The sequence below is a fragment of the Dissoconium aciculare genome (genome assembly GCF_010015565.1).
Source record: "Dissoconium aciculare CBS 342.82 unplaced genomic scaffold K489scaffold_4, whole genome shotgun sequence".
Lineage (NCBI taxonomy): Eukaryota > Fungi > Ascomycota > Dothideomycetes > Mycosphaerellales > Dissoconiaceae > Dissoconium > Dissoconium aciculare.
In genome coordinates this window covers 1114939-1142654 of record NW_022984954.1, presented here as the reverse complement: position 1 = coordinate 1142654, position 27716 = coordinate 1114939, and the positions used below count along the sequence as shown (strand labels likewise).

The 27716-nt window shown below is 53.2% G+C and overlaps 10 protein-coding genes across 10 annotated transcripts; 5 read left to right on the top strand and 5 right to left on the bottom strand.

Annotated features, from left to right (window-relative positions):
* Positions 1-2196: 2196 nt before the first annotated feature.
* On the top strand, positions 2197-3504 carry K489DRAFT_408750 (uncharacterized protein; the record flags this gene model as incomplete). Its single annotated transcript, XM_033607516.1, has 2 exons — positions 2197-2206; positions 2375-3504. The coding sequence occupies 2 exons, from the start codon at positions 2197-2199 to the stop codon at positions 3502-3504; spliced, it is 1140 nt and encodes a 379-aa protein (XP_033461403.1).
* Positions 3505-4445: 941 nt separating this feature from the next.
* On the top strand, positions 4446-5195 carry K489DRAFT_378776 (uncharacterized protein). The gene has a single exon (XM_033604485.1). It carries the CDS (start codon positions 4640-4642, stop codon positions 5078-5080), a length of 441 nt encoding a protein of 146 aa, XP_033461402.1. The 5' UTR covers positions 4446-4639; the 3' UTR covers positions 5081-5195.
* Positions 5000-8806, bottom strand: K489DRAFT_378775 (uncharacterized protein). Its single transcript, XM_033604484.1, has one exon. It carries the CDS (start codon positions 8437-8439, stop codon positions 5437-5439), a length of 3003 nt encoding a protein of 1000 aa, XP_033461401.1. The 5' UTR covers positions 8440-8806; the 3' UTR covers positions 5000-5436.
* Positions 8807-9341: 535 nt separating this feature from the next.
* Positions 9342-10631, bottom strand: K489DRAFT_335685 (uncharacterized protein). Its single transcript, XM_033602194.1, has 2 exons — positions 10435-10631; positions 9342-10363 (listed from the first exon to the last, which is right to left on the bottom strand). Exons 1-2 carry the CDS (start codon positions 10520-10522, stop codon positions 9480-9482), a joined length of 972 nt encoding a protein of 323 aa, XP_033461400.1. The 5' UTR covers positions 10523-10631; the 3' UTR covers positions 9342-9479.
* Positions 10632-11171: 540 nt separating this feature from the next.
* Positions 11172-12059, top strand: K489DRAFT_387849 (uncharacterized protein; the record flags this gene model as incomplete). The annotated part of the gene is made up of 1 exon (XM_033606362.1): positions 11172-12059. The coding sequence occupies one exon, from the start codon at positions 11172-11174 to the stop codon at positions 12057-12059; it is 888 nt and encodes a 295-aa protein (XP_033461399.1).
* Positions 12060-12330: 271 nt separating this feature from the next.
* Positions 12331-13787, top strand: K489DRAFT_378773 (GroES-like protein). The gene has a single exon (XM_033604483.1). It carries the CDS (start codon positions 12566-12568, stop codon positions 13676-13678), a length of 1113 nt encoding a protein of 370 aa, XP_033461398.1. The 5' UTR covers positions 12331-12565; the 3' UTR covers positions 13679-13787.
* A 180-nt stretch (positions 13788-13967) lies between these two features.
* On the bottom strand, positions 13968-15072 carry K489DRAFT_354253 (Presequence translocated-associated motor subunit PAM17, mitochondrial). The gene is made up of 2 exons (XM_033602497.1): positions 14288-15072; positions 13968-14165 (listed from the first exon to the last, which is right to left on the bottom strand). Exons 1-2 carry the CDS (start codon positions 14786-14788, stop codon positions 13989-13991), a joined length of 678 nt encoding a protein of 225 aa, XP_033461397.1. The 5' UTR covers positions 14789-15072; the 3' UTR covers positions 13968-13988.
* Positions 15073-16109: 1037 nt separating this feature from the next.
* On the top strand, positions 16110-18754 carry K489DRAFT_180922 (acetyl-CoA synthetase-like protein). The gene is made up of 7 exons (XM_033599460.1): positions 16110-16336; positions 16401-16868; positions 16931-17359; positions 17536-17863; positions 17937-18046; positions 18206-18419; positions 18517-18754. Exons 1-7 carry the CDS (start codon positions 16209-16211, stop codon positions 18595-18597), a joined length of 1758 nt encoding a protein of 585 aa, XP_033461396.1. The 5' UTR covers positions 16110-16208; the 3' UTR covers positions 18598-18754.
* Positions 18755-18928: 174 nt separating this feature from the next.
* K489DRAFT_291583 (kinase-like protein) lies at positions 18929-22012 on the bottom strand (the record flags this gene model as incomplete). Its single annotated transcript, XM_033600196.1, has 1 exon — positions 18929-22012. A coding segment is annotated over one exon (3084 nt), but the record flags the coding sequence as incomplete, so codon positions are not given.
* Positions 22013-24129: 2117 nt separating this feature from the next.
* On the bottom strand, positions 24130-25982 carry K489DRAFT_354247 (WD40 repeat-like protein). The gene has a single exon (XM_033602496.1). The coding sequence runs from the start codon at positions 25880-25882 to the stop codon at positions 24338-24340; it is 1545 nt and encodes a 514-aa protein (XP_033461394.1). The 5' UTR covers positions 25883-25982; the 3' UTR covers positions 24130-24337.
* Positions 25983-27716: the final 1734 nt, after the last annotated feature.

Here is a 27716-nt window from a genome sequence, read left to right as displayed (position 1 = left end):
CGCGCACAATTGTAGACTCTTCATCGCGATCGTCTTATTCGCGGTGAGACATTATGATGCGACGGCGCCTTCTCCTGTCGACCCCGAAACCTGATGGCGAGGCAGACACGGCAGGACCTGTGCCATGACGAGCATGATACCTGCAACGTGTCGTTGTCGCTCTCAGTATCAGCGATCCTGTTATCTTGCGCTGGCGGACTTGTGAGCGGTCTGCGCAGAGCAGGTTTAGCCGGGGTAGTTCGTACATTTGGTGGAGATGAGGCATCCACGAAGAGTGTTTACAGAGAGACATGAAAGACCTTAGGCCGAACCTTGTCTGTTCGGAATGGCAGCTGTGGCAGTACGAGCGATACAACAGCAGATCCGGCTTGCGAGCCGGATCCATATCTCAGCAGACAGATTTCTCTCTGATTACCCCCCTACTATGCGCGATGCAATGGTCGTCGAGTAGGTACTGGAAGAGTACGTGAGAAGCACATCTCCATCCGTCAAGTGAATCGTACTTCGCAACACTCTTCGAGCGGCACAGTAGGATCGTATCTCTCGACGCAAAACACAGTGCAGCATCGACATCACGCTACAAGTATTCCCCCATGGCCATAGCCGGACACTTGTGCACTGGCCTGCACCAAACCACGCGCGCGTGCAGGCGCCTCTTTTTTTTCTTCTGCCCTCGCCCGTTGCCCGGCGCATGGAAAGTAGCCTGGGATAATTAGACCGCTGTTTCTCGATCCTGCTCACCGTCAGTGGGGTTGCTTCGGTGGTTGTGAAGATACAGCGATCTTGAAAGTGATCGGACCATGGAAGATGAGATGGCATAACCCTTCCTGGAATGAACACTAGTTCCATCACACATCAGCGCAGGAGACGCAGTACGGCCAGGAACTTGGCCAAAACTTATGCACCTGTTAGATCTTGAACCCAGCACTACTGCAGCTGCAGCAAATACACCTTGCTCGGTGTGCTAGAGATGGTCAGCTTTCTCCAGCAGTGAACATGGAGGTATCTCGTAGCTCACTCTTTTTGCTGTAGTCGACTCCGATGAGCTGCCTGTAGATTATGCAGCTAAGAACGAGGCCTGAAGATGGGACCTCGGACTCGTCGTATGCAGTGCGCTTCGTCTCCGCGTATTCCCACTGCGCATGTCAAAGTTTCTAGGTGAACCGCCGGAGCAGGGTCCTATTTGTTCATCCAAGTTCCATGTTGAGATCTTCCGTCCGATTGCCGCTCTGGATTACTGAGACTAAAGGGTGTGACTATCACAACTACTCCCTCATACTACTCCTGCCGGTATTAGCACCACCACCAACCATTATTCGTGTCCATTTTGATACAGTGCACACACCACCACCACCACGAGAGCTACTTCTGCTCTTGTTTATCACTACTGCTGCTGCTGCTGCTGCGGCTGCTGCTACTGCTACTGCTTAGACGTTACAGCACTGCTCCACTATAAACATTCCAAGGTTGTGGTATATTCTCACAACCATCTCCACTACTGCCGCTTACCATTTTACACTCTACGCTTAATATCATCGTCTCCCTCCTCCTCCTCTGTCGTCTTCTTACCATTGTACATTTTCTTCAAGCCGGACCGGGCGAAGAACTACTGCTCTCGCGACTTTCTCCGACCTCTCTCACTGGTTTGCCAATCAGCCCAGCGCTACCCAACAACAGCTTACCAGGCAGAGCCGCACGTTGTTCCGCTTTCCTCCTTCCGTGGGACAGTGGCTTAATATATCTCAATCACGCGCTCGACCAAATATACCCCATACATATTCCGGATATCTCGAACGAACAACAATCGATTTCCGCGGGACTTGCATTATTGCGCGCCCGCTGTTCACTCATTGTTGACGCACGTGCAAGCTTGGGAAGTGGCGCGAATCCAGCTTGTTCACTGAGCGAAGAGGTGCACACAGCGCGGTGCTTGCGCCAGGAGGAAACCCGCTTTCCACGCCCAATTGTTAGCACCAGCCCGCCGGCAAGGCAACGGAAAAATAAGCAGTACTTTCACCATTGGAATTTATCCCCTGGTGGAACGACATTCGGAACATTTCTCTCCCGCAGGAGGGAATACAGGACCTCACGGACAAGGCTTTTCACGATCACATAGCCGAACGGGATTCTGGCGGGTTTTTATAGCGCAGGTCCCACAACGCCGCGCAAGGAAAACCCGTGAAACGACGTCCAATCATGCATTACAGTACGTATTCGCGCTTTGTTCTCACATCACGATTTTTCGCATTTTCTGCAGATCGAAGTTCGATCCAGCATGTGGCTCGTCGAGGAATAGAGAAAAAACAGAAATAGATTTTGGACGACGAAATCGAACGCCTCTCAAATGCTCTCCCGGCTGACTTTAGCCCTACAGTTCGTTTCCTCAAGACACCAAAGGTTCATGTGGATAATGCTAATATCCAGCTCCGTGCCGTCGTCACCGTCACAACCGACCTCGGCGAGACATTTTATTCTGATGACCTTGACCTCGTCGTGACTGTTGAGTCAGCAACTGCAGCAGACGCAGAGATTTTCCTCAGACGAAAACTACATTGGAAAGCAGGCTCCCGCTCCCTACCAATTTCCTTCGATCTAGCGCATCAGGATTTAGAATGGCCCGCGTGTGTCCATGTGGAGGCGCGCAACTCCAAAGCAAATGGCTACCTGCCGCCCATATGCGAGATCTGGAGCGGCTCAATAAATGCCATCAAAGGCCAATTCGATAGCGGCCGGCGCGTCGAGCGCCGCTTCACATCGTCTGCCGACCGCCGCCTCTCACTGCTCGAAGATGCGGGAGACAGCATTGCGCGGCATCTCTGGGATGGCAGTCAAGCCCTCGTGCAACACATAGACGACACGATCTCCCTCCAAAATCCAAATACCCACCCTCTCCTCGAATACGTCCTCGTCTCCGCAACATATCGGCGCCTCAATGTCCTAGAACTCGGCTGTGGCGCGGGCACCGTTGGCATCAGTCTCGCGCAATCCATCCCAGACTGCGACGTACTCCTCACTGACCTCGATGAAGCCGCGGATCTAGTCGCCGCGAACATCAAACGTATGCGACCCGCCATGTCCTCGCGCGCGCGCTTCGAACCTCTTGACTGGCTCTCCCCTCTCCCCGACGCCATCGCCACTCGAAATAACCATCTCATCGTCGTAAGCGAATGCACTTACAACGCAGACACCCTAGAACCTCTCGTCGGGACTCTATTAAATCTGCTCGTCCGCAGTCCGAAAGCACTCATAGTCGTCGCCACCAAGACCCGACACCCTGATGAGGCGAGGTTTTTCTCTCTAATGCGGGACACTGGTATCATCGCCGAAGGCTCATTACGTCTCCCGCTCCCGGGCATTCCCGGCAATGGCTATGCAGACACAGCCACGGACGTCGGATTGCATATCTTCCGTGGCAAAGATCATCGCCTGGCGATTACGCCGCGCTCAGCGAGCGATGAGTCGGTGCCGCAAGTGGAGAACGGGCATAGGAGCAAATCGAGATGAGAAGCGCTGATTTTTCGGATTTTGCCGGCTACCGTTGTCTTCGCTCCTTGGAGCTCTCCCACTCCTGCTTTCTTCTGGCGTGCATGTGTTTTCGGACACTTGACGCCTACGACCTCGCTACGACATTTCCATCTTCATTTGTTCTTGCCGTTGCTCTCCCTCGCTCGAGGTTGTTTTTCCTACACGCATTCGGGAGGTGAGAGGGTATTTTGACCCTTTCTCATGACTAAAGTAACAGCATCGCGAACATGTCCGAGTGTACATTTTTGGTGCGCCAGGAAAATGCATCTCCGCATCTTCCCGAAGAGGGAAAGGGGGCGCGGAGTTTCTCTTTATTCACACGGCATCTATTAGGGCGTCTACGAAGCATCGGGCGTTATGATACACTGGCGCGGGCGGGCTTACGGGTGGTTGCCACATCGATGGGAGGATCCATCGAGAAAGTCGGCATTTTGGCCTGCATTTTTCTCTCTTTTTGACCTACCCGCTCTTCAGGAGAAAGCGCGATGGGGAGACATTCAAATGTTTTAGCATTTACGAACAGGGCGCTCGGTGGGGATTTTTCCACGGGCATGAGGCATGGTCCCGGGTGCGAACACGTTTGACTCTCTGAAATGGTTGGATGAACAATAGCCATGAACAGACGGACGGGCGATAGATCAGGATGACATGGCATTGTGGCTATGGTTATCGTGGCCATGGGCACATGTAACCTTTTAGGATGCATTACTCTCTGGATCGCCAAAAGAAGTGACATGCCTCCCTTGATACTCGCTAAGCGTGGTAGTGAAATGAACAAATCATCGCTTTTCCGGTCACTCTCTTGACTCACGCTAAAATCCTGTGTCGGGCGGAGCGCTTACGAGAGTGCCCGCTTTAGGCAGCCTCAAGCTTATTATGATTCTCATGAGGCGTGGTCAAGAAGGACGCGACGCTCTGAATCCCAGATCGGCGACTATCAGGTGACCAGTCCGCGGCACCGTAAGTTGGCCAGAATATGGACCTCAATCGGAGAAAAAGGTGACATCTCTTCCCGACTCGCGTTACTGCGAACATGCTCCATTGAGAACTTCAACAACCCCCGAAATAGAAATCTCAAACCTCTGTTCAAGGAAGCCAACAAAACCCAGAAGCCATGGCAAAGCTGCCAATCTACCTCGTTACGTACGACCGCGGGACCTACGATCTCACGGGTCAAACCAGACCCTACCACTGGTCGTACTTCATCCAACTCCCCGGCAGCAGCACCGGGCAACAAAGGCCAGGCATCGCCCACCAACTCCGCGGCATGCCCGGCTCCTTCCACTACCCAGGCCCGGAAGCCCTGGACCTATCCAAGACCCTCCCGGCTCCAAACCAAGAACTCGAAATCGGCGAAATTGACGCCGACGAGCTTGACCGCGTGCATGAGATTCTAGCTATGGTGAGCATCGATCTGGGTGAATCGACGAAATGGAATTGTCAGAATTGGAGCCTGGAGGGACTGGAAAGGATGAAAAGAGTAGAAGGAGGAGGAATTGGTGTGTATTCACATCTGGATGCGAAGATTGTTAGGGATTGGTTGAAAGAGAGATAGCGACTTCTTTTGTTTGATTTTGAATGCAAAGCATATATTCTTTTATATTTCATTTTTTGTTTTGAGATTTCTAGATTTCCAAGACGAGAAGCAATCTGATCAAAGTGACGGCTGAAGTCATACCCTCATGTAGTTTATCAGACCGAGCTGCCGTGAAATTTCTCTTTTCAGCGTGACGACTCGCATGACGGCGTGAAGACAATGACGAGAAGCAGCACTTCGTAGGATAGAGACTAGGAGAGAACGAATTGACGAGTCAGCAGAAACAACAACGGGATTGCAGCTTTTTCATCTTGCATTTCGCTCTCTAGCAGTAGCTAGCTATTCGCGCCGACGTGCGAGAGTTTACCTTCTATCTAAAGATATTTCTCCTCCTTCAACCACTTCTCCACGCCAGATGCATCGCGCTGGACCCAGCCGATCTTCGCCTTAACAGCATCATAGGTCTGGGCCAAATTGCGATCAAAGCCCTTCGTGCTCTTGCCCTCGAAGAATTTCTCCACCTTCGCAAGTTGCTCAGGCTTCGTGAAACCAGACGTGGACATGCTGACGACCGTGCCAAACAGGGTGAAAGACGGGGGCAATTTCTCGCGGAGGAGGTCGTAGTTGCTGGTGAACCAGTCGTACAGAGCGTTAATGCCCTCGACGTGGGACCGCAGGCCGGATAAAGGCAGGTAGAGATCCTGTTCCTTCACATGCTTGCTAAGGGAGTAGGCGAGCGTGCGTTGGATGAGATCGGGGTGGGATGCGCGGCCGAGGGAGCGGAGGGCAGCGTTGCGCTCGTCACTGGCTTTGGCGGTTTCGTATTCCTTGACGAGGGCGTCGTATTCCTTGACGCCGCCGTATTGGAGGACGATTGAGTAGACGCTGGCGCGAAGGTTGGGGTGTAACGCGGTGCGGTCACCAGCGGCGAATTTCTCAAACATTTCAAAAGCAGCCTTCTTTGTTTGCTCGTCACCGGCAGAGGCGGCGGTGCCGAAGAGCAAGGCCTTGAATTGCTGTTCAATGTGGCCGTCCGAGTCGGAGAATTGCCAGCCTAATTGGTGGGACTTCTCGCTGACGAGATCACGTTGGAATGCTTTGAGAGCGTCTTTGACTTTTTGATCTTCGAAGGTCCAGGCGCCCCGAATGGTGGCAATGCGAGCAGCGATCTCATCCCAGACGACGAATTCGCTCTCAGTGTCGAAAGACTTCAACAAAGAGAGAAGGCCGTCGGTCTTGGAGTAACCAGCAGCAGAAAGCGCGCCCGCATCGGCAATCATACCGGCACGATCTTGTACGGTCAACAAGCCAGCCTTTGCGTTCTCTCCAAGCTTTTGTAGACGTTCAGGGGTGTATGATGTGCGGTAGATACCAGAGTGGTCGGCGTTGAGCTTGAAAAAGTTCAAGTCCGGGACCTTGAACGAGTGCTCACGCTGGTCAAGTCGAAGATCGTCATTGATACCGTCCTTGGTGCGGAGACCCAGGATGACCGGATACAAGGTCTGGTCCTCTTCAGGCTTGACGTCGGCAGTTCGCAAGAATCGGTTCTGCTTGACGGTGATGGTGCTGTTGCTTGCGTCTTCTGAAACGCTGACCACAGGATGACCGACGTACTTGGTCCAGATGTCTGCCACACGTTCCACGTCTTTGCCGCTAGCGTCAGTCAGAGCAGCCCAGAGGTCCTCAGTGCGCGTGTTTCCATAGGCATGTTTCTTGAGATAATTTTGGATGCCCTTCATGAAGGTCTCCTCGCCGAGGTATTTCGAGATCATGCGAATGACACAAGAACCCTTGGAGTATGAGATGGCGTCAAAGATCTGGTTGATCTCGTCTGCGCGCTTCACTGGGACCTCGATCGGGTGAGAGCTTCGGAGCGAGTCCAAACCAAGCGCAGATTGCAGGTTGTCGGTGACATAACCCTCCCACACCTTCCAGTCGGGGTAGAAGCGCTCGGCAGAGTACCATGACATCCAGGTCGCGAAACCCTCATTCAACCACAGACCTTCCCACCAGTCCATTGTGACCAAGTTACCAAACCATTGATGTGCCAACTCGTGCTGAACAACCTCTGCTACACGCTGTTTGGTCGAAGCACTCACGTTGTTCTCGTCCAACAGCAGGTCGACCACACGGTAAGTAACCAGACCCCAGTTCTCCATGGCGCCTGCAGAAAAATCGGGAATAGCGACCTGGTCCATCTTTGGCAGAGGGAATGGGCTGTTGAACTCCTTCTCGTAGAATGCCAGAGTCTTCGCGGCAAGGTCGGCAGAGAACTTTCCGTGGGCAATGTCTTGGTCAGGTGTGCAGTATACTCGAACGGGAATGCGAAAGTCGTTGTTCTCGTGTACCTTGAGCTCACCCACAATGAAGGCAACCAGATAGGTCGACATGAGAGGGGTCTTGTTGAAGGTCACGGCCTTCTTCTTTCCGCCTGCAGTGTCCACTTGCTTAGTTCCCGCCTCGTCCATGTTGCTCAAGCACGTCATCTTGTCTTCAGCGACGAGGGTGATGGTGAAGGTCGCCTTGAGCGCAGGTTCATCGAAACACGGAAATGCTCTTCTGCAGTCGGTAGGTTCCATCTGTGTTGTGGCAATGTACTTGTCTTCGCCGTTCTCTCCCTTGTACGATGATCGGTAGAATCCCACCATGTTGTTGTTGAGCGTACCCGTGAATTTCTGCACGAGTTGCGCCTTTGAACCAGCGGAGATCTTCTGATCGAACTCGACCTTGGTGGTTTGAGTGTCCTCATTGAAGGACACCTTTGGCGACGAAGTGATGACATTGGAGCCGGACAACACCTTGGTCTCGTGAATCTCGATGTCGAGGGTGTTTAGTGAGATGGAGGTGGTGTCCTCGACGACGTCGAGGTCAATGATGACGGTACCCTCATATTTGAATGTCTCGAAGTTGGGCTCGAGGGTGACATCGTAGTGCAGAGGCTTGACGTTGGTAGGCAGGACCTCACGAGCAGCGCTGATGTTCACGCTCGTGCCCTCGACGTCGACCTCGCGTTTACACATAGCTCGTCGATGTGAGCAGTGTCTCTTTGAGGGTTGTAGAAGTCTCGCTTTGCGCCAAAGCAATCTCGATTGAAGAGAGATTGCTTGAGTGTTGGTGGGGATGGGGATGGGGTGTTGTCGTGGAGAGAGTGAGGACGAGGATGTGGAATATGAGTTCGAGAGTGGAGCGGTCAAGGCAGAGAAGACGCGTGTTGGTTGGAAGCTGTTGGTCGCTGCTATGCTCGCGTGCTGCTGTGGGAAGGTGGCGGTGGGCCATAATGACACACCGGAGGAGGGGCACGTAGATCTCATCACCACCCCCGAACCAGCACCGCAGCGGACCATCGCCGCGTTGCGCGCAAGGCCGGCCACCGCCATGATGCACTCCAATCGCTGCAGCACAACGTAGATTCGGTCCAACACGCCTTATTCTGGACAAATCCCGATTGCAAAATCCGTGATGTCAACCGCTGGGGGATTCCGTGATGGCCAGGAGAGATAAGAAGTCTCTAAATCGCGCTGGACTCAATGCCTCTCGGGGAAGTTGCTCGCTTTGGGCCGGAGTCCGCAAAGGGGTGGAGAGTATGCAGCGCCAGAATGGAGGATAGCGAATGGATGATAGCCGGTCTGGCTATCAAATGCTGCAAAAAGATATACACAACAAGTAATGTACAACGCGCAAAGAACGAATGTAAGATTGTCTCACGGGATAAGAAGTCTCCTGTGGATCAAAGATAGATGAAATATATCGTCGCATATTCCGTCAATTCATCAAAGTCTCCAGACGTGCAGGTTCATCGCCGCGGCGGTCTTCGGGGAAACATCGGCGGGATAATTTTCGTCTCCCTTGGTATCTTCACAACTCATCGCCCAGTCAAAATTCATTCACTTTATTCCCTGCCATCATATCGAACGCGTGGTCTCATTTTGGAATCTTGCACATGCGAAAGTCCCAATGACAGAGATACGAATTCACGTCTTGCTTTATGACTTCGGAGTCAATGGTAGTCCATTGTGTTGACAACGACATCTCTTCGAGTGCCGTCTAGAAAACTCCGCACATCCCCATACCTCATCACAAGCACAGCAAGTCAGTCCTCTCAGGAAGATCTCCAATATGCGAGCTTCCCGGATGTTAAATCAAACGATTACTTCTGTAGTCGTCCCCTTGCAAGACCAAAGTTCAACCACGTTGTTTGAGGTGCTCATGATCTTTTCTGATTGAGTGGCCATAGTTTCGGTGGTACAAATTCACTCATACACTGCATGATGGTTTGCTTAGGGACCACTGTGTTCATTTATATACATATATTTATCTCTCTCTCCCTCTCTTTTCAGAAAATGGGAACATGATATGTAGTGAACCGTCATCTAGAATTATCTTTTCTCTTCCTCCTACAAATCATAATTACTCTCATCTATAACTTCGTCCCCTCACCACCTTTCCTCCTCGCGGCCATATTCCTCTCCGCGCTCACCGCAAGGCAAATATGATGGCTGAGCGCCACAACATCTCCGCCTTCATCAAGAATGATAACCTCGACATCATACCTTCCATTCTTGATCTGTTTCGCCTGGACCCTCGTAAACAAAAACTTCACACCCTCCTCAGGTAGCAATTTCTTCACATCGATATTCAACAGCACCGTCGGGTACCAGTGCGGTTTGAGATCCTTGGCCCGTTCCTTCCGTAGCTCCCGGAGACTCGGATCGGTGTCGAGTTTCACGCTATACGGATCCAGGCCGCCGTAGAGATATGACTCGAGAATCTGCGGGAAACTATCGACGAGATAACCGAGCGTTTCCGGCGTCCAGCGCTCCTCGGGGTTCGTCGGACACGACCAGAAATCATAGCCGGACTGGATAGGCTGGCCTTTCCTCGGAAACCACGAGCGGTAATGAGTCGTCGCCTTCCGGAATTTCGTCTCCGGCCAAGCCTGTTTCTCCACATAAACCGGATTCGTCCCGTTCTCGAGAGTGGCCACATCCACGCCGGAGAGCTCCGCACGGGAGACCCAGTGGGTGTCGAAACTGGAACCTTGTTCGGCGGCGAGATTCGTGTGGGTGATGTAGCCCAGGACTTCTTCGCGGTCGCCTTGGGAGAGGGTCACGTGGATGATGGACATCTGCCGGCCGAGTTTGACGTCTCGCACGACGAAGGTGGCGGGACCGACATCTGTACGCCGGAGGAATTCGAGATGTAAGGCGAGGAGATGAGGTTGGTTTTGCTTGGAGAGGGTTGTGGAGAAATGCTTCTTTGCGACGGTTTGAAAGATGCTCGTTACGTAGCCTCCGTGGGGAACTACCGGCGTGTGTATGTCAGTGGTTGGACGATATGTGCTGTCTTGTCGTCGACCAGGGAAGGCAGCCTACCGGAGCCGATGACCCAATCACCGCTGAAGTTGGCAGTGTATGTATGTGAATCTGTCTGTTGGACAGCAGTATCTCTCGCGAACGCCATATTGACGAGTTGGCCCAACAGAGCTCGTTTCGTGTTTGAATCCTTGCTACAGAGACACGTATGTCATGAATTGCATGTCTCGATCCTGCCGAATCGACCTATGCGCACATTCGCAACGGTCGTATATAACGCCATCCAAAGAGTCGTCCTTGAAATGTCATGAGACTTACCTCGGCTGGTTTTGATTGGCCATGACCCGCCACGGCAGGCTCCGAAGCTAATGGATTGTCAAGCTAGATATGCACAAACGGCACAGTGCCGCTCGGGATTGTCTCACTTTCTTATTAAGCATCAACCGTTAGAAATGACTTGTTCATTTAGTAATAATAAGTCCGTCGACCTTGAATAAGACTTGTTGATATACTGGATAAATGGAGGTTCTTGGAGAGCTTGATGATTTGTGCCATAATCAATCGGGTCGTTGATGAAGCTCATCGACGACCTTGCACAATTATGTGTCGGCTTTGTCCCCAGATGAAATGTAGATTGAGACCGGTCTCCACTGCCATCATAATGCCCTTCGAGCAGTCAAGTGAAACCGTCACTCTGATGCCAATAGACTCAACAGAACATCATTTCTGCGAGCATGACAACACCGCAACATCAAGACCACAATATCTACAGGTCGCAAATGAACCTACACGAAACGATGCCAAAACGCAAAAGAGCCGAAGCAGGCCCGCATCAAGCCATGGACGACACCAACGAAGTCCACAAGGCCGCAGCAAAGGACCATCCAAGCCAGCCCACAGAAGAGGCTCCACCTACCCAATCCTACGAGATCCCCCTCGATGACAGCAACAAGAAAATCCCCTGTATCCGCCACGGCGCCCCAACAGGCCCAGCACTGATCTTCACGCACGGCGTCGGCGGCGGCATCAGCAGTCCGGCAATGCAGCACTTTGCCGAAGGATTCGCCCCCATTGCGCCGGTGGCATACTTTCAAGGAAACATGAATTTGACCTCGCGAGTCAAAATGTTCAACGCGATGAGGCAAGGTTCGAATGAGGACTACCTTGCGCTAGGGGGCAGGAGTATGGGCGCAAGGGCGGCGGTGCTGGCTGCGTTGGAGAAACCTCTGATGAATGATGGTGGGGATGATGGGGGCAAGGCGAAACTGATTTTGGTGAGTTATCCGCTCACTGCGGGCAAAGATGGCGGGGCGAGGGAGCCGGAGCGGAGGGAGCAGATTCTTCTGGATTTACCCGATGAGGTGGAGGTTCTGTTTGTGTGTGGGAGTCGGGATAAGCAGTGTGACATGAAATTCCTGGGCGAAGTGAGAGGCAGGATGAGGGCGAGGAGTTGGTTGATTGAGGTCGTGGGAGCGGATCATGGGATGGAGTGTAGGCCGAAGAATAGGACGGAGGAAATCAGGAGGATGTCTGGAAGATGTGCGGCGGAGTGGCTTGTTGGCGGGAAGAGGGATGTTGAGAGGAGGTTTTGTGAGGTGAGGGTCGGTGAGGATGGTGTAGTCGTCTCTGGCGCATGGGTGACGGAGAGAAGTGAACGAGTTGCGGATGCAACGGATGATGAGTAGATGACTTGCTCGCTAGCAGGAGTAGCCTTTACCACCTGGACTCCTCTACAGTATCTTTGAGCTTTTCCTTGTGAAGTTGCTTTTATCGCATCGCCATCGGTCAAATGGCCGATGACAACTCGATCGTGACCGCACGTCCAGCGGCAGTGACATCAAGTTGGACCCCGCCAGCTTTTTGCCCCTCCGCCGGCGGGCTTCAGACGGTGCAATGACATCAACATGAAGTTATGGTGATTTGCACGGGAGAGTCTTTGCCATACAGAATTGAAACCATGTATATATATTCTACCCTCGTTTATAGTAGCACTTACGTGTTTCCATCAAGGTGCCTTTCTCACTCCTAGCAAAGCGACCATATACCCAAAGACACCTGGACGGAGAACATTTCCCAAATAGGCAATTTTCCAAAAAGGCAATCCTCACGACCACTACAACAACCGTTGCAAGAATACAACATTCGTAAATCAACCACTGCAAAGAGCTGATCGGCTACCTTGAAATCAGTCATGGCTCCTCAACCTTCCCTCCCCAAAACAATGAAGGCAGTCCAAGTCACCGCCTACAACAAACCCTACACCCTCAACACCGTGCCCGTCCCCAGCGATCTGCAGCCCACCGACCTCCTCGTGAAAGTCGCCGTAGCCTCACACTGCCACACGGACGGAATGGTCCAAGCCGGAACCTTCGGGACGAAACTTCCCGTAACAGCCTCTCACGAAGGCAGCGGAACCGTCGTGGCCATCGGATCTGACGTCAAGGATTTCTCCATCGGCGACAGAGTCATGTGTGGTCTACCTCTGCATCCATGCGGGAAGTGTCCCGATTGTACCACCGGACCCGAGAATCAACGGCAGTATTGCATCAAGTTGGAGGGACACGTGGGTGTTCATGTCGATGGGTGTTTTGCCGAATGTGTCCGGGTTGACAGCCGGAGCACGACGCCGATGCCGGACTCGGTGAGCTTTCTGAGCGCGGCGCCCTTAGCTTGTGCGGGACGGACGGCGTGGAGGAGTGTCTCCCAGGCTGGGCTGGAGGAGGAGGGGCAGTGGATTGCGTTTGTAGGGAGCGGTGGTGGTTTGGGACATTTGGGGATTCAGTTCGCGAAGAAGAGGGGACTTAAGGTCATCGGGATTGATGCGAGGGATGAAGGGTTGGAGTTGTCGAGGCATTATGGTGCGGATCTTGTGGTCGATGCGAGGAAGGGCAAGGAGGAGGTTGTCAAGGCCGTACAGGAGGTTACGGGTGGAGAGGGTGCGCATGCGACGGTTTGTTTGAGTGATGCGCAATCTGCGGCGGCGACGGCTTGTGCGGTCACCCGGATGCACGGGACGATGGTGCAGGTTGCGCAGCCGGACGAAGTGTCGATTCCATTTGCAGAATTGATTTTCCGGGACATTCGTGTCCGTGGGTCGTTGTTGTGTTCCGCGGGTGAGAGTAAGGAGATGTTGGAGAAAATTGCGGAGAGTGGAGTGACGGTCAAGACGAATGTGTTTCATGGTTTGGACAAGATCGAGGAGTTGGTGGAAATGGTGCACGGTGGAAAGATTTCGGGCAAAGCGGTCATCGTTGTCGATCAGGAGCAGCTTGATCGAGAGAAGGAACTTGGAGCGAAATATTGATCATGATGTATATGAGTGAATACAGCAGATGGTATTGGAGGGATGTAATCGTAATCGAAGCTGGTGACATGAGTATTTGTTGGTACAAGAAGAGATGGGTTATTGTCGACCCGTTGAGGTCGGTCTGCGTGAATATACTACAGTTTTCAACCTCACACCCTGTAAGCCAGCTTCGCTTTTTGTACAGGTCGCCGAAGTCCAAAGCAAATTCATACCAAGCTCAGAACGCCTGCATTGAATATCCTCCTCTTCAGTAAATGCGTCGCAGCATGACGTTGCCCTTACAACCCTTCCTTCCGCATGTGTCACTTTAAAGCATGTCCTTTTTGCTCTTCAAGCTGAATGCACGCTGATCCTTAAGCCACTTTCGGTAATCTTGTACGCTACCGATCTTCTCGCCGTAGTAGTCCGGAATTGGATTGTTGAGGGTCGAGGTGGAAGGATCTGCACGGAATCGCTTGATGCGATCGAAGAATGATTTCTCTTTCTGCGAAGAGAGGAATGTTAGCATACTGCTTGTCGAATGACCCGCCATCATGATATGACTCGTGAAATAATCCGAGGCGGAGCACGTCCGAAGCATTGATCATCGGACCACAAAGCACTCACCGTCGCCATGTCCGCCAAGCTACTCTTTCCCACACGAAGGCTGAAAATAAGATTTCCCAATAATGGACCTGCTAGCCATCCGACACCACCCATCGCAAGTGTCGGGAGTCCAATCGCGAAAATGGGGTCCATGATCCCTGCCGATTGTGCCAGCGACCCAATTAATTCTGATGTAGCAATAATAGGTCCTGCGACCGAGATCGCTGCGACTGTAGAAACACCTGATGCAGCAACATTGGTCCAGCGGCGGGTTTGACGGAGTTCGAAGAAACGTTGCCAGGTTACGACTTCCTTGGAGGGAGATGGTGGTGAAGTTGCTGTGGTCGAGGCATGGCGCTTTCCATTTGTGTGAGGTTCACTCGAAGATGATGGTTGTAATGAGAAGGTCGTCGGTCGCTGCAGTTGTGATGCCAGTCGGCTGTGTTGAGATGAAATGAGTGCGCAAGTGGGAGTCGTTCGCTGTCGAAGATGCGAGGCACATCGGGTGATGGAGCGCGACATTGTGCTCGAATGCCTCGTCGGGCGGTCTCGATCTCTTGTGGCGTGCTACAACTTCAAATTTCAAAAGGCCTATTGCCGTGAGCTATTCACGATGGTGATGATAATGAGTGGATTTTCGATTTCTGGTTAGTAGAGAGCGTTTTCTTTTCCTTTACTACCCTGAAACACTTTCTGACATGCTCATGAAGCTCTCTCCCGGCGTACATGCCAAGGCTGGACATGGCGATCGGCTTATATAATCATGACGCGAAATGAAGATGCGCATTGCACAAAGCCCTACCAGGAGATTCGTGAACGGAGGCCGATAATATATACCGAGTAGTCCAAGTGCGAAGTCAGTGATACCACAAATAGGAACACGATACAGCAGTGTCGAAGTCATCACATGTAATGCTTCAGATATCGCTGACTGCTGCAATTGGTGGAGTGAAGTTTTGGTGGTCTTGCAAGTGTGAGGCATGCTGAGCGATGCCACAATCAAGAAGTCATCGCCGCACGTGAATACTAGGTAGGAACGAGTTGTGGAGACATGTTGGCCCTCGTCAGGACAGAAAACAAATTCTCTCCACCAACCTCGGTCAGGGACACATCTGATCGAGTAGTCACTGCATGGTCAGGGCTTGGATAGAGCTGTCTAAGACACTCGATCGCGCCATGACCTCAAAATTTCGCTGGTTCCACCGACAAGGCAGACTAGACAGAGCGTACGCCAGGAACCATGCCAAAGGAGACTACTACTGTGCCCACGAGCGCGAGAGGACTCGCTTTCGATATTCTCAGGGGCCTGAGAACTCATCATCTTGCAGTTTCCTCCAGCGAGTCCTGTCCGGGATATTGTGTACTCGTGTCAAGCTTGGGAAATGACGCCAGCGATCATGACGGAATGCTGAATGATCGACAATGATCCACCTCGACAGTACAGCCGCTAAATAAGTGCAATGACTAAAACATCGTCAACATCACGTCGCCGAATGGCGTCGTGCAACTACCGACGTCGTGGCCGTGGGGCACTTTTCAACTGTCCCGCACGGCGCGGAGATCGAAAAAACCTATCTCTCCACCCAAGGGACACCCTGACTGGCCTGTTACGGTGCTGCTTGAACCCGATCTTCCGTCGTGATGAACTACTACCAGTACCACTGTCATCTACCCCGTGGACGCTACAGTCTGAGCTTAGGTTGTACGAACGTGCGCTTTTGAGAATCATGACATTATTGCTCATGATCAACGCTCACGTAACAGGGCGTCTGCTTTCTGAGGCGCAGAACACACCAAATAATGCCGGCCCAATGGCATTCATGTTGCATTTTAGCGCACCAACTAGGATCTCACGATATATACTTGTCCGTAAATTGTTATCCTTCAGTCCTTTCGTGGAATCGTTTTAAAGTCTCACACTGTTTGTATTGCACACCCAATCATGTCGGAAACATCACTGGAAAATCAAGGTCGCGGCGGCTTGGTCGAATACATCCTCCGTGGCAACCAAATCCAAGATGATGAGAATCAAGTCGCCGTTGAAGTTGTCACACCTGGCGCGACTAAGTCGTAAGAGAACTCCGAGGTTGAATTTAGCGATCATGGCTCCTCGCTGATCAAAGGCATTCGATAGTCATCTCACATATGGTCAGTTGAAGAGACTCGCTCTACAGCTAGCTAGTGGCCTTAAGAAGGCTGGTCTTCAACATGGCGATCGAGTCATCCTTGCTAGCCCAAATGCTCTAAATTACATGCCTGTCTTGTTGGCTGTTATCGCTGCAGGAGGATGTTTCTTAGGCGCGTCAACTTCTCGGACAACAGAGGAGTTCCAGCATTGGATCGATACTGCTGAGCCATCATTCATTCTAGTGCATCACAGTATCGTCGATAAGTTTACGGCTACGTCAAATCGTAACGCCCCATATTTTGTCCTAGATGAGTCGCCTGAAGCCACAGACAAGACTTTCCAAAGCGTTCAAGGTAAAGCATGGCCTCACTGGTCAGCTCTTCTTGATGGCCAGGCCGATCTCCAAGCACCACTTCCTCAATATACCGACGAGTACCTTGCCAACACGCCAATCCTCTTCACCATGACCTCAGGGTAAGTTCACTTTCTTTCACATTCCTCACGCCTTCGACGCTGACATGTCGGCATTATTTCAGCTCGACCGGAAAACGCAAGGCAGCCATTCAAACACATAAATCGTTGACGGCGGCGATTTCTTTACTCCTTGAGGCTTATCCTCCGCCTCCAACACCCCACCGTTTCATCACCCTCAGCACTTTAGAGCCTGGCCATATTGGTCAAACAGGCGAGTCACTGATGGCGCTCCGACTGCGGCACCGATTGCTTATCACCGCGATTCGGGACCCTGCGACTGTGCTCGACTTGATACGCACGTACAGGGTGGATGGATGTTTCACGAGTCCTTTGGTGCTCAATCACATCGCGCACGAAGCTACTCGGGACGATCTCGTCAGTCTCAAGCTGACCTGGACTGGTGGTGGTACAGTACCCGAAGCTATCATGGCTACGGTTCGTGAGAAATTGCCAGATGGATCTGACTTCTATTTTGGATATGGCTCCACCGAGTAAGTGACCACAACTGAGCATCATGAACGCCGTGTTCTGATTTCCCCTACCTACCCTCGCAATCAATATCTCTCTACCGTATCTCACCAGCATGATACCCTCGATCCACTATCTCCTTTCAACTAGTGAACCGGCCAGAGTTCAGCAAGCTAATATTACATTTACAACCTTACAGGGCAGGCATCGGCTGTCGTCGTCACGTTCACGACAAGAACGACCATCCCGCTGGCTATATCGACGTCGGCACCTTCGTTCCAAGTGTTCAAGTTCGCGTTGTGGACCCAACAGACGGGACCATCTTTTCTTCCTCCTCGACTTCCGACAAGGACATTTTGACTCGATCCGGCGTTCTCCAGATGCGAGGCGCCTCCAATTTCCTCGGATACTGGCAGAGGCCCGACGCGACCGCGGAGGCGATCACGGAAGACGGATGGGTCGATACCGGTGATTTGGTCATTCTGGATGAGCGGACGAGACATTGTTGGATTGTCGGTCGAAAAAAGGTGAGACCATGCAAGTTCCTCTGGTAGGAAGCTTTCGGAGCACCACATGCTGATCTCGCTTTGCGCTACCTAGGATGTCCTGAAAGTCGGTGGTTCTCAAGTCTTACCTGTCGATATCGAGCAATGCATCTCCCAAGCGCTCCCGGACACCGTCGAGGAAGTCTGCGTCGTCGGTAGACCCGAGTAAGTTCCTCCCATGCCACTTGAATACCCAAATGTTTCCTCGGTGCCATATCCCTCCGATACCTTCATTTATCAGACTTTCCAAACAAGAGAGAAAAAAAATGTCCAAATCTCTCCAATTTCCCCGACTGACTCCTCCCTCTTTCCAACCATCCGCAGTGAGAAATACGGCGAAGTCCCCACCGCGTTCATCGTCCCCTCCCGCCGGAACTCCACCGACGCCAACGCCGCTCCATCTCCCGCCAAGAGCGAGGACGCCAAGCCCAGCGACCTTCTCATCCAAAGCGTCCACGACGTCGTCAACTCGCAACTGGGCCCCTTGAGCAAACTTGCAGGCGGCGTACACCTCGTCTCCGAATTGCCGAGATTGGGGGTAAGTTTTGGTTTCGCTTTACTCTCACCTCCCGAACTCTCATCTGGGTTCTTTTTTCGTTTCTCCTTTGCTCATGGCTGACGCATAATGTTGATAGATCGGAAAATTCGATAAGATGCTCCTCAAGGAACGCGCCAAGAATCTCCCGCCAGGTGGAGGACAGGGGATCGTCGCATGAATCTGATTGGATGGAGTTCGGGGGGCGAGGTGGTCGAGGGTGCAATGCGGCGAGAGATGGAATTGTCGCTGCGTGGAAGCCATACCTTTTTGGAGCAACGGTTAAAATGCCTCCCCATCAAAAGTTTTGAGAAACGAAAAGTGGAAGACTGGTAGTGTAATGATTCATTGTGCAGTTCATGTTTCAAAAATGAATGGAAATTGAAATATTTTCTTCGAAGGACTGTATTTGAAATACACCCTCAACAGCATGACATGCTTCCGAAAGCACCCCACTACCACTACCACCACCATCACCCACGAAACAACTACATTTACAAGCCGCCTCCCATCTCGAAATATCTTCTGAATCGATCGCTGCCCTCGAGTTCCGCCTCCCGGACGACTTCATAGCACTCCATGAGCAGTCGCGGAAACTTCCTCATCCAGTAATTCAGATAACCTCCCGAGGCGAGGGGTCCCACCCGCCGTTGGACGTCCTCGGGCATATCCTCGTAGTGGTTTTTCTTGTTGCGGAGCGCGCGGAGGAGGTCGAGGAGGCGGTTCCCCGAATATTTGCGTTGTTTGCCGAGGGTTTCGACGAAGGGTCTGTCGAGGCGGGAGAGGAAATCGGGGTTGGTCGTTGCTGCGTGGGAGGAGGGGCCGGTGGCGGTCGGGGAGGGGAGGATGACGCTGGCGGCGCGGCGTTCGAGGAGTTGCAGGTGCTCGCTGTCGCCGACGTAGCCGTCCTCGTGGGTGCCGCGGGGTTCGCGCTCGAAGTGGTCGCTGCAGTCGCAGAGGAAGTCGAGCCGCCGGTCCGCGGGCCAGAAGTACGGGTGGTGCAGAACGTGTAAGGCGGTGGGACGGTCCTCGGGATGGTGGGCGAGCATGGCGGAGATGAGATGCATGGGCTCGTAGGCGTCGGACCATTGGGCGAGGGCGTCGAGGGTTTTCTTGCCGCGTTTGATGTTGACTTCGCGCATTTGCATGAAACCGTTTTCGTCTTCAAACGGGTGGATCCCGTCGGTCAACGCCCAGAAGAAGAGGCAGCCGAGGGAGAAGATGTCTGCAGCGCGTTTGACGCCGGTGGTGGTGCCGCCGGTGCCGGGTTCGGAGGAGGGCGTGCCCGGGTGAGAGGTGTTGCTAACTTTGGCGTCTTCCTTGGGCTGGGAGATGAGTTCGGGAGCTTTCCAGCCTGAGGTACCGGCGTTACCGGTTGGGTCGACGAGGGTGCTGACGTTCTCAGGGAGATTCTTGCCGAGGCCGAAGTCGGAAATGACGAGGCGAGTACCGGTGCGAGCGGGTGGGATGGGATATGCGACGAGGATATTCTGAGGCTTGATATCGCGATGGATGATGCGCAAGGTGTGCAAATGGTACAGTCCCGCGGCCAGCTGGTGCAGAGCACTACTCATGTCCTGCTGGATGGCGAGTTTCAGTCCGCGGAGTTGTGTTTGTCGCTCCTCAGTACGAGCCTTGTCGGCCTCCCACACCTCGAAGAGACTTGCTTGGCAGAGCTCGACGGCAATGTACAAAAAGTGGTTGTCTTTCTGTTGGCAGAAATAGCGAACGACATTGGCATGGTAGCTTTGCTGCAAAAAGTGGACCTCCTGGGACGCCAATTCATAGTATTGCGATAACATGCGTTTCACGGCGACTGCCTTGCCCTCCCACGAGCCTTCGAATACCATGGTGCCACATCCACCTTGTCCGATAACCTTGTCGGTGTTGATGACGAGACTGTTAATCTGTAGAGGTCCAGATAAAGTCTCGGGGTGCTCCGACGCGGACACGCTGATGATCTCTGTGGACGGAAGACCTTCGTTGGTGTTTGCGCGTTTCGCGCGGGCTTCAGCTTGAGCTTGCTGCTTCTCTTTCTGCTTACGTCCGCCTCTCTTGCCACGGGTAGCCTTACGCTTTTTGGGTTCTGCACCATCCTTAGGTTCTTCGTCAGACTCGCCGTCCTTTTCTCCCTCTCCGGCAACTTCCTTGGTGCTCTCGGCGAAGCGAACGGACTGTGCCGCAGCAGCAGGAGGTGGTGAGGGCGGTACAGCCTTTTGTTCGAATACAGTCTCCACGGCGGGCTCGGCTTCGCGGACCATGGTCGGCTCGGCTTCCTTGGCAGGAGGTACAACCTCCGTAGTTGGCACAACAACATCTGGCAGAGTTGTCTTTCCCTTGCGAGTCTTTGCCTCGAACTGCTTGTAAAGAAATCCAAAAGCGAGCAAGGTCACGATCATCATAGCAGAGATTGTGCGGAAACTGGTCGAATTTTCACCGACACGTTTTGCGTGGGAGATGACATCAATGAGATGCTCCTCCCTATCATGAGGAGGTGATTCAATGGTTCGTACTTGCGAGCCATCAATGAGCGGAGGGGCCACGTCAACATGGGCCTGAGGAGACAAGTGGTGGACACCCGTGAAGAGATCTCGGTGGAGATCAATGGCAGGCAAAAGATCGCCGCCGGTGTATTTTGCATCGGCCGCACCAGCCGTGACCATAGGGTAAGTGACCTCCGAAAGGGCATACCAGCTACCGCTTTCAGTACAATTCACAAATACGTTCTCGAAAATATCGTCGTCGAGCCCATCGAGCTCCAACGACTGTCCTTTGGGTTGAGGAAGGACCACTAGGGATGCATCCTCTGACGCCTCGCCGTTCTCGCGGACCAGGTCAAACACGCGGACTACCGGCGAAGGAAACTTGTGTCGATAGAGAGCTTTGCCAGCCGGCGAGGCGGAACGCCTGGTATGCTCCGCCAGGTCCAGACCGAAGACGGTCCCGTCGAACTTGGAATAAACATATTTGTGATCCATCGTCGTAGTGTACGCGTTGCGGAGATCGACATCGTGATTATTGGGTCCCCATTCGAAATAGCGGATGGTGTTGATTGGCTCACCAGTATTACGATCCTGAATTCCAATGGTATATTCGGTCCGACCGATGGTCAGAGTGCCGATGGGATCACATTCTTTCTCATCGAGTTGGTCGAAAGGGCTGACTCGCCTGCAACTGCGATCCTCGTTAACAATGGACCCAGCCGAGCTGAAAGATTTCATAATGATGCCTGTGGCCGCATCAACCGTGTACAGCGTATTCTTCTTCTCGGCCGTGTATGCCACAGCGGGATATCCTTGCGACGCATACGGAGCCAACTCAGCGAGCTGCTTCACGGTATAGCCCAATTTTTGCAGTCCGAAGCCGGGAACTAGGATATAAATATCACCGTCCTGGCTCGGCTCTACAATGAAGATGGGATCCTCTCGAGCCTCCTCGTCTGTTTTATTCTGGTGATTGGTGATTTCCACCATCTCCCGATCGGTCTCGAGCGTCCACCTCGGGGCGCCGCTCCTTCGATCACGTGCGTGTAGTTTTCCGTCAACCGTCGCCAGGAGCATGATGTCCTCGACTTGCCAATCCTGCAGAGAGCGAGCCGGTCGTCGCGAGTCTAGACCCGCGCTACTAGAGACCGGGGACCTCTGAGCAGAAGGTGCTCGAACAGCTGGGTTTCCAGCCGGAGACACAGTCGCAAGGGCGCGCTGTTCGGACGGAGTCCGCGCGTTTCCATTGTTGTTGTTGTTATTGTTGTTATAGATGTTGTTGTGGTGAGCTGACTTTGTCTTGGATCTTACTCCGAGCCCATCCAAATCCGGTTGACTACCCCGACGTTGTTGTTGGCGAGGAGGAGCACCGCTCTCTCGTGTGCGGAGCGAGTCCGCGGCGGCTAGTCTCCATCGTTGCTCCGAGGCGGCCGCAGCGGCATTTGCATGCTCGTCAGGGTCGGTGTACTTGGCAGCCCGGTATGGTGCTGCTGGCTGCTGCTGCAGAGCGGCCAACGCGGCGGGCAGGAACAAACTCAGCAAGAGGACATCGCGAATGCGGACGACACCTGGAGGTCTTCCAGATTGCATGTTGCCATGGGCTGACTAGCTCATGAAGCAGTGGTGGTGGAGGACGTCTTCAAAGCGGTGGTCGAGATGGTTTTGAAGGAGAAACGAAGGTCAGTGTCCGTCGTTCGAAATTGTTTGGCGCGCTCAGACGCCGCTGTCGACCCGTGAGGCTCAGCCTGTGGAGAATGAGTGCCAGAAGATGATCGTAGTAAGAATCGTAAGAATGAACGATGGCGTCGTGGTAGACTGAACTGTCCCCAAATGCCGAGACGAAATAAGCTGGTGAAGTGGGAGGGCACAGCATCAGCAGAAGCCGCAGCAGCACGACTCGGCGATGCAGCAAGCCAGGGCACGTATATTCTTTCGTATCTGAATACTCATCTTACTATCCACTCACCACAAATCAGGGCAATTACGCGGCTTCCGGTCAACGCACAGGGCAGATTGTCTGTGACTACCACAACACGCTGCAGCCATTTCTGCGACCGTTGGCCGTTAGCCCAGCAGCGAAGGACCTATTTTTGTAGGCTTTCCACACAATGGCAGTTGGCGCCGCTGTGCCACAGACTTGCGCACGTTTAGACTGGGCATTGAGGAAATAAAAATTCCCAACAGACAGTCACCCTCGGACATATCCAACAGACACCAATGACATGGTGGAGGGAACAGCCCTCAAAGATACATTACCTAGGTATAGAGCATTCGCGTTCTCCGAGGTCTTCTGAAACACAATCGTCAACAAAGAAAGACCCCGCGGACCGAAAGACAACCCCAGGCGAGGCCACGGAATGCATTATTAAATACGAGAGCGAGTCTCCGGATCACCCTTCTCGACCCTTCCAACGATTCGGCTTGTTCCTGCCCCATACAAACGCGAGAAAATCGGCCGCTGACGTCGGAGCGCACAAACGCCCAAAAAAAAGGCCCACATGGGGCGCGCGGATCTCGACTCGCTCTCCCCAGCCGTTGCGCCGTTCCTGTCTTCTCTCCTGGGGATCGTGACTAGGAACCCTAAACAGCGCATTGGAGTCCAGCAAGCAAGCAAGCAAGAGAAGGCAGACATCGACAACTGGGCATACTGTGTGCACTCCGATGGAGATGCTAGAGGCAAGGATAGATGATACTGATCCACTAACACTGGACAATAATTGACATAAAAATACTCCTCGAAAAAATCATCAGAGTCCATCCTCCATATCTCTCCATCCAAGCTACGATCGAATACCGTCATGAATTCCCCAAAAAGCAACCAAACCAAGGCAACCCAATGGTCGAGCCAACAAATGAGTCTTTCCCTTCCACCCGTACCGTCTATGCGCGCGCGTGGAACGGACGCCGCAAGAAGGAAAAAAGAAAGCTGAGCCATACATAAAGAATGGATTTGATACCTAGGTAGTCACGAACATCTCCTTCGTCCGTGGAGATAGTAGTAGGCGTTGGCTCTCGACTGGGCCACACACGGACGCATAGAGCGAGCGAGCGGTCCACGGCTTAGGCCCTTGTTAGGGTTATCATCGACCCGGGATATTGCAGGAGGGCATCATCGACTCGATCTGCGATGGACTGCAAGGCTGTAATTGACTAATGTGTATGCTGCTGTCATATCCCAAGAGACTGGCTTTATTTCTGCCAAACCTTTTGTCAATGGAGGTGGTGGAAGAGGAGGCAGTGATTGTGTGACTTGACTTTTGCGTCCATGGTTATGGACGACGCTCCTCCTGACGCCAAAGCGAAGCACGAGGAGGATGAGAGGATAAGAACATGACATTCTACCCAGATCGAAGAAAATAGAAAAAACAATGTCGGAGACAACCCCAAGAAACTCCAGCATACACTTCACTCTCCCCCGTGCAGATGTAAACATTCCCATCAATGCCGCCAAATCCTCACAGCCTTGTCCTGCCCACCGCTGCCCACCCTCTCCCCATCCGGCGCCCAATCCACGGCAAAAACCTCATCGAGATGGCCAGGAAGGTTCTCCTTCAGCGTGCCGGCGCGGACATCCCACGCCTTGAGCGTGGTGTCCCGGGAGGCGCTGACCAGCAATCGCGAGTCCGGCGAGAAAGCGCACTGATACACGGGACCGACGTGGCCGCGGAGGGTATGCAGAAAGGCGCCGTCCCGCGCCCGCCAGAGCTTCACGTGGTTGTCGAACCCGGCGGACGCGAGGAGGGAGCCGTCGGGGGAGAAGGTCACGTGGTTGATCTGTTTCTGGTGGCCGTGCAGGCGTTGGAGCGGTTTGGTGGTCTTGGACGGCTCCCAGAGGTACATGGTGCAGTCATCGCTGGCGGAGACGAGGCGTTCGATCCCGCCGCCGCCGGAGCTGGCCAGCGCGGTTTGGTAGCGCTGTAGGGCCTTGGCCCGTTTCTCTTCGATGGTGGAGGGGGCTTCTTTCTTGCCTTTGTGGTCGAAGTAGCCGGTGCGGAGGACAAAGTCGGTCGAGAGCGCGAGGTGATTGACCCAGTGTGCGTGCGCGGTCAGGTTGTGCACGAGCGTGCCCTTGACTGCGTCCCAGACTTTGACCGTCCGGTCGCGGGAGGAGGAGTAGATCCAGCCGGAACCCCCCCACTTCACGCAGGTGACGCACTCCTTATGGCCGGTGAGGGCCATGTCGGTCTGCCCGCTGGCTGCATCCCATATCCGAATCGTGAAATCCTTCGACGCCGACGCGAAGCGCGGCCGTCCCGGCTCTCGCGCGTGGTATGGCTCCCATGATATGCTCGTGATCCATTTGGTATGACCTTTGAGAGGTGATCCCAATGCTGTACCTTTGACAGGATCCCATAACCGGACGGTGTTATCCATACTGCCCGTGGCTAGCACACCATCGTCTGGTGACCATGCCACTGCCAATACCCATCCTGTATGACCTTTCAGCGTATGCAGTGGTGTTCCGGTCTCGCAGTCAAATATCCTCGCAGTATTATCTCCACTTCCGGTCGCCAATCTTGACGATGTCGCTGGCGAGAAGGCGGTCGCAAGGATTGATTCGCCATGACCACTGACGCTCGCTGAACATCTCGTCACAGGTTTGACCTTGAAGACGGCCTCGGCACGACAAGGGATATCGAGTTGCAATTCGGTTGTAGTGGTTCCGTCTACATACTTCTGGATGATCTCGGTTTGATTGAACTCGCCTCCGTCGCCGAATGGATTGTAGAATCGATATGGTAACCGGTCGTCGGGATCTGTCTTTCCCAGAAGACTGTTGAGTAATAATGATAGGTTCTTTGGCGTGAGGTCTGCGAGCGCCACCGACACGACAGGGCCTTGGGCGACTCCAGTGTCCGCATCTCGGAATTGTATCCGCTGTGTGCCTTCGGGTACTGCGACTGGAGCAGCAATCTGTTCGCGCGCACGGGCTGCGGCTGCAGTCTTTTGACGCTTTGATGGGGGTGGTATGACAGTCGCCATGTCGTAAGGATTTTGTTCTGCTGGATGGGCGATTTCTTACAGGATCGTGCCGCAGTCAGTCCGGAATGTGTTCATGCCCGCCTCCAACAGGAACTTTTTTGCCGGCAGAATGCGATAAGTTCTACACCGCCCAAAGCTTGATTTCTTATCGGAGCCCGCCAAAATACGGAGTACTGCGCGCTTCATCAAACCAGTGCCTCGGCCTGTTCCGAGCGTCGGCAAACGGACCGACATTTTGGTGGTTTGGTGGCTGCCCGCGCTCACCAGGAGGCACAGCCCCTTCCTGCAAATGCTCATCCTCTAGGCAGAAGTCCTTGCATCGCGCGATGACTGATCTGAAACGGCTACTCGATGGCCTCTCGCGCCAAGTCAAGGACACTGTGACTTGAGAGATTCGCAGCCTACGTTCCATGTGTATGACGGACTTATCAAAGACATGCTGGACCTTGGGGCATTGTTATCACTACTTGGTTCAATATTGAACGAGCTTGTTGCCAAACGGCCGGTCTGCATTGCTAGCGGGTGACGACATTGGCCGTGATGGCCGAACAATTGCCTGGGCAGACGCAAAATTCGGACGCGAAAAGCTTACAGCAGAGCGAAACTGATATTGCCATTCACCATCATGAAATGACGTACCGTGAGCAGAGGGATGGCGTGCCTGCGCAGCGCAGGAGTCATTCTTGATGAACACATACAGTACCTACCGTGGAAAACAAGGAACAAGAGGACCTTGCACGAGCCGTCCCCCAGTGAGGAAACGATCGTTGACACTCTAGACCTGTCACACTCTGTATACTATATATCGGCAGTAAGGCATTGCCTAACGATGACATGCGATTGAGTGTATAGCTGCTTGGTTGGGGTAGGTGTCAGCGAAAGCTTATGCGTCGCTGAGATATACGAGGCTCCTCCGTGGCCATCGTTATTGCCTTGAGATCCATGAATATTGTTGCCTTGTATTGCGAAAATGAAAGCTCCCACGATGTGTGAGAAATTGAGGATAACCTTGGAAGATATGGATATCCGGCGATACCTTGGGAGTTGACAAGGTGAGAGGCTTGAGACGAAACACATGCGGCGTAGGTCTGCTCTTCGAATTCATCTTGTCCACACCATCCAGCCACGGTATTTCCACACAATCTGTCTTACCAATGGCGAACCTCAGTGTAAAAATATTCGATGACGGCCGTTCCTGCAGGTGGGAAATCACCCCTGGATCTGTACGAGTGAGAAGGTTTCTTTGGGTGCACGCCTCTGCTCAGAGGCCCGAGCCGCGCGCCTCCACATGCCTACCTAGCCACGTACTGAGCGTGTACCTTCCAGTATTTCCGTAACCATCAATATATTCCTCATGTTCACCAGGTCACAAACAAACATTGGCATGATCACCGACTCACCCTTCGTCTGTCAAGGCTCATTGTCCCTCACAAGATCGACATTCTTCATGCTGATGCATTAGCTGCACCCGCCCAAGACTCCTGTGTGCAGCACGTGGATGGCGGTCACTGACAAGATGTTGCCAAAGTCCGAGGCAAGCGTCTGGGTACGATTCAAGCGAGTCCATCGCTCATGAGAGACAATCCCGAGCGAACGTATTACGTGCGTATTCTCTGAGCACCGCGAGACCGCACGCAAGATCGTCAGGACGAAGCAAGCATGAATGCTGCCAAAAGCTGTGCAACCCGCGCATGACACACGTCGTGCTAAGCCTTTTCGCATTCTTGACAAATGCAGGCTAGGCGCCTGCACCGACTAGTGCAGATCAAGGCACTATTTAGACCCCACACGGGATACTGCACGCTATATTGTGGAGGAGATCGCCGTTCCAACT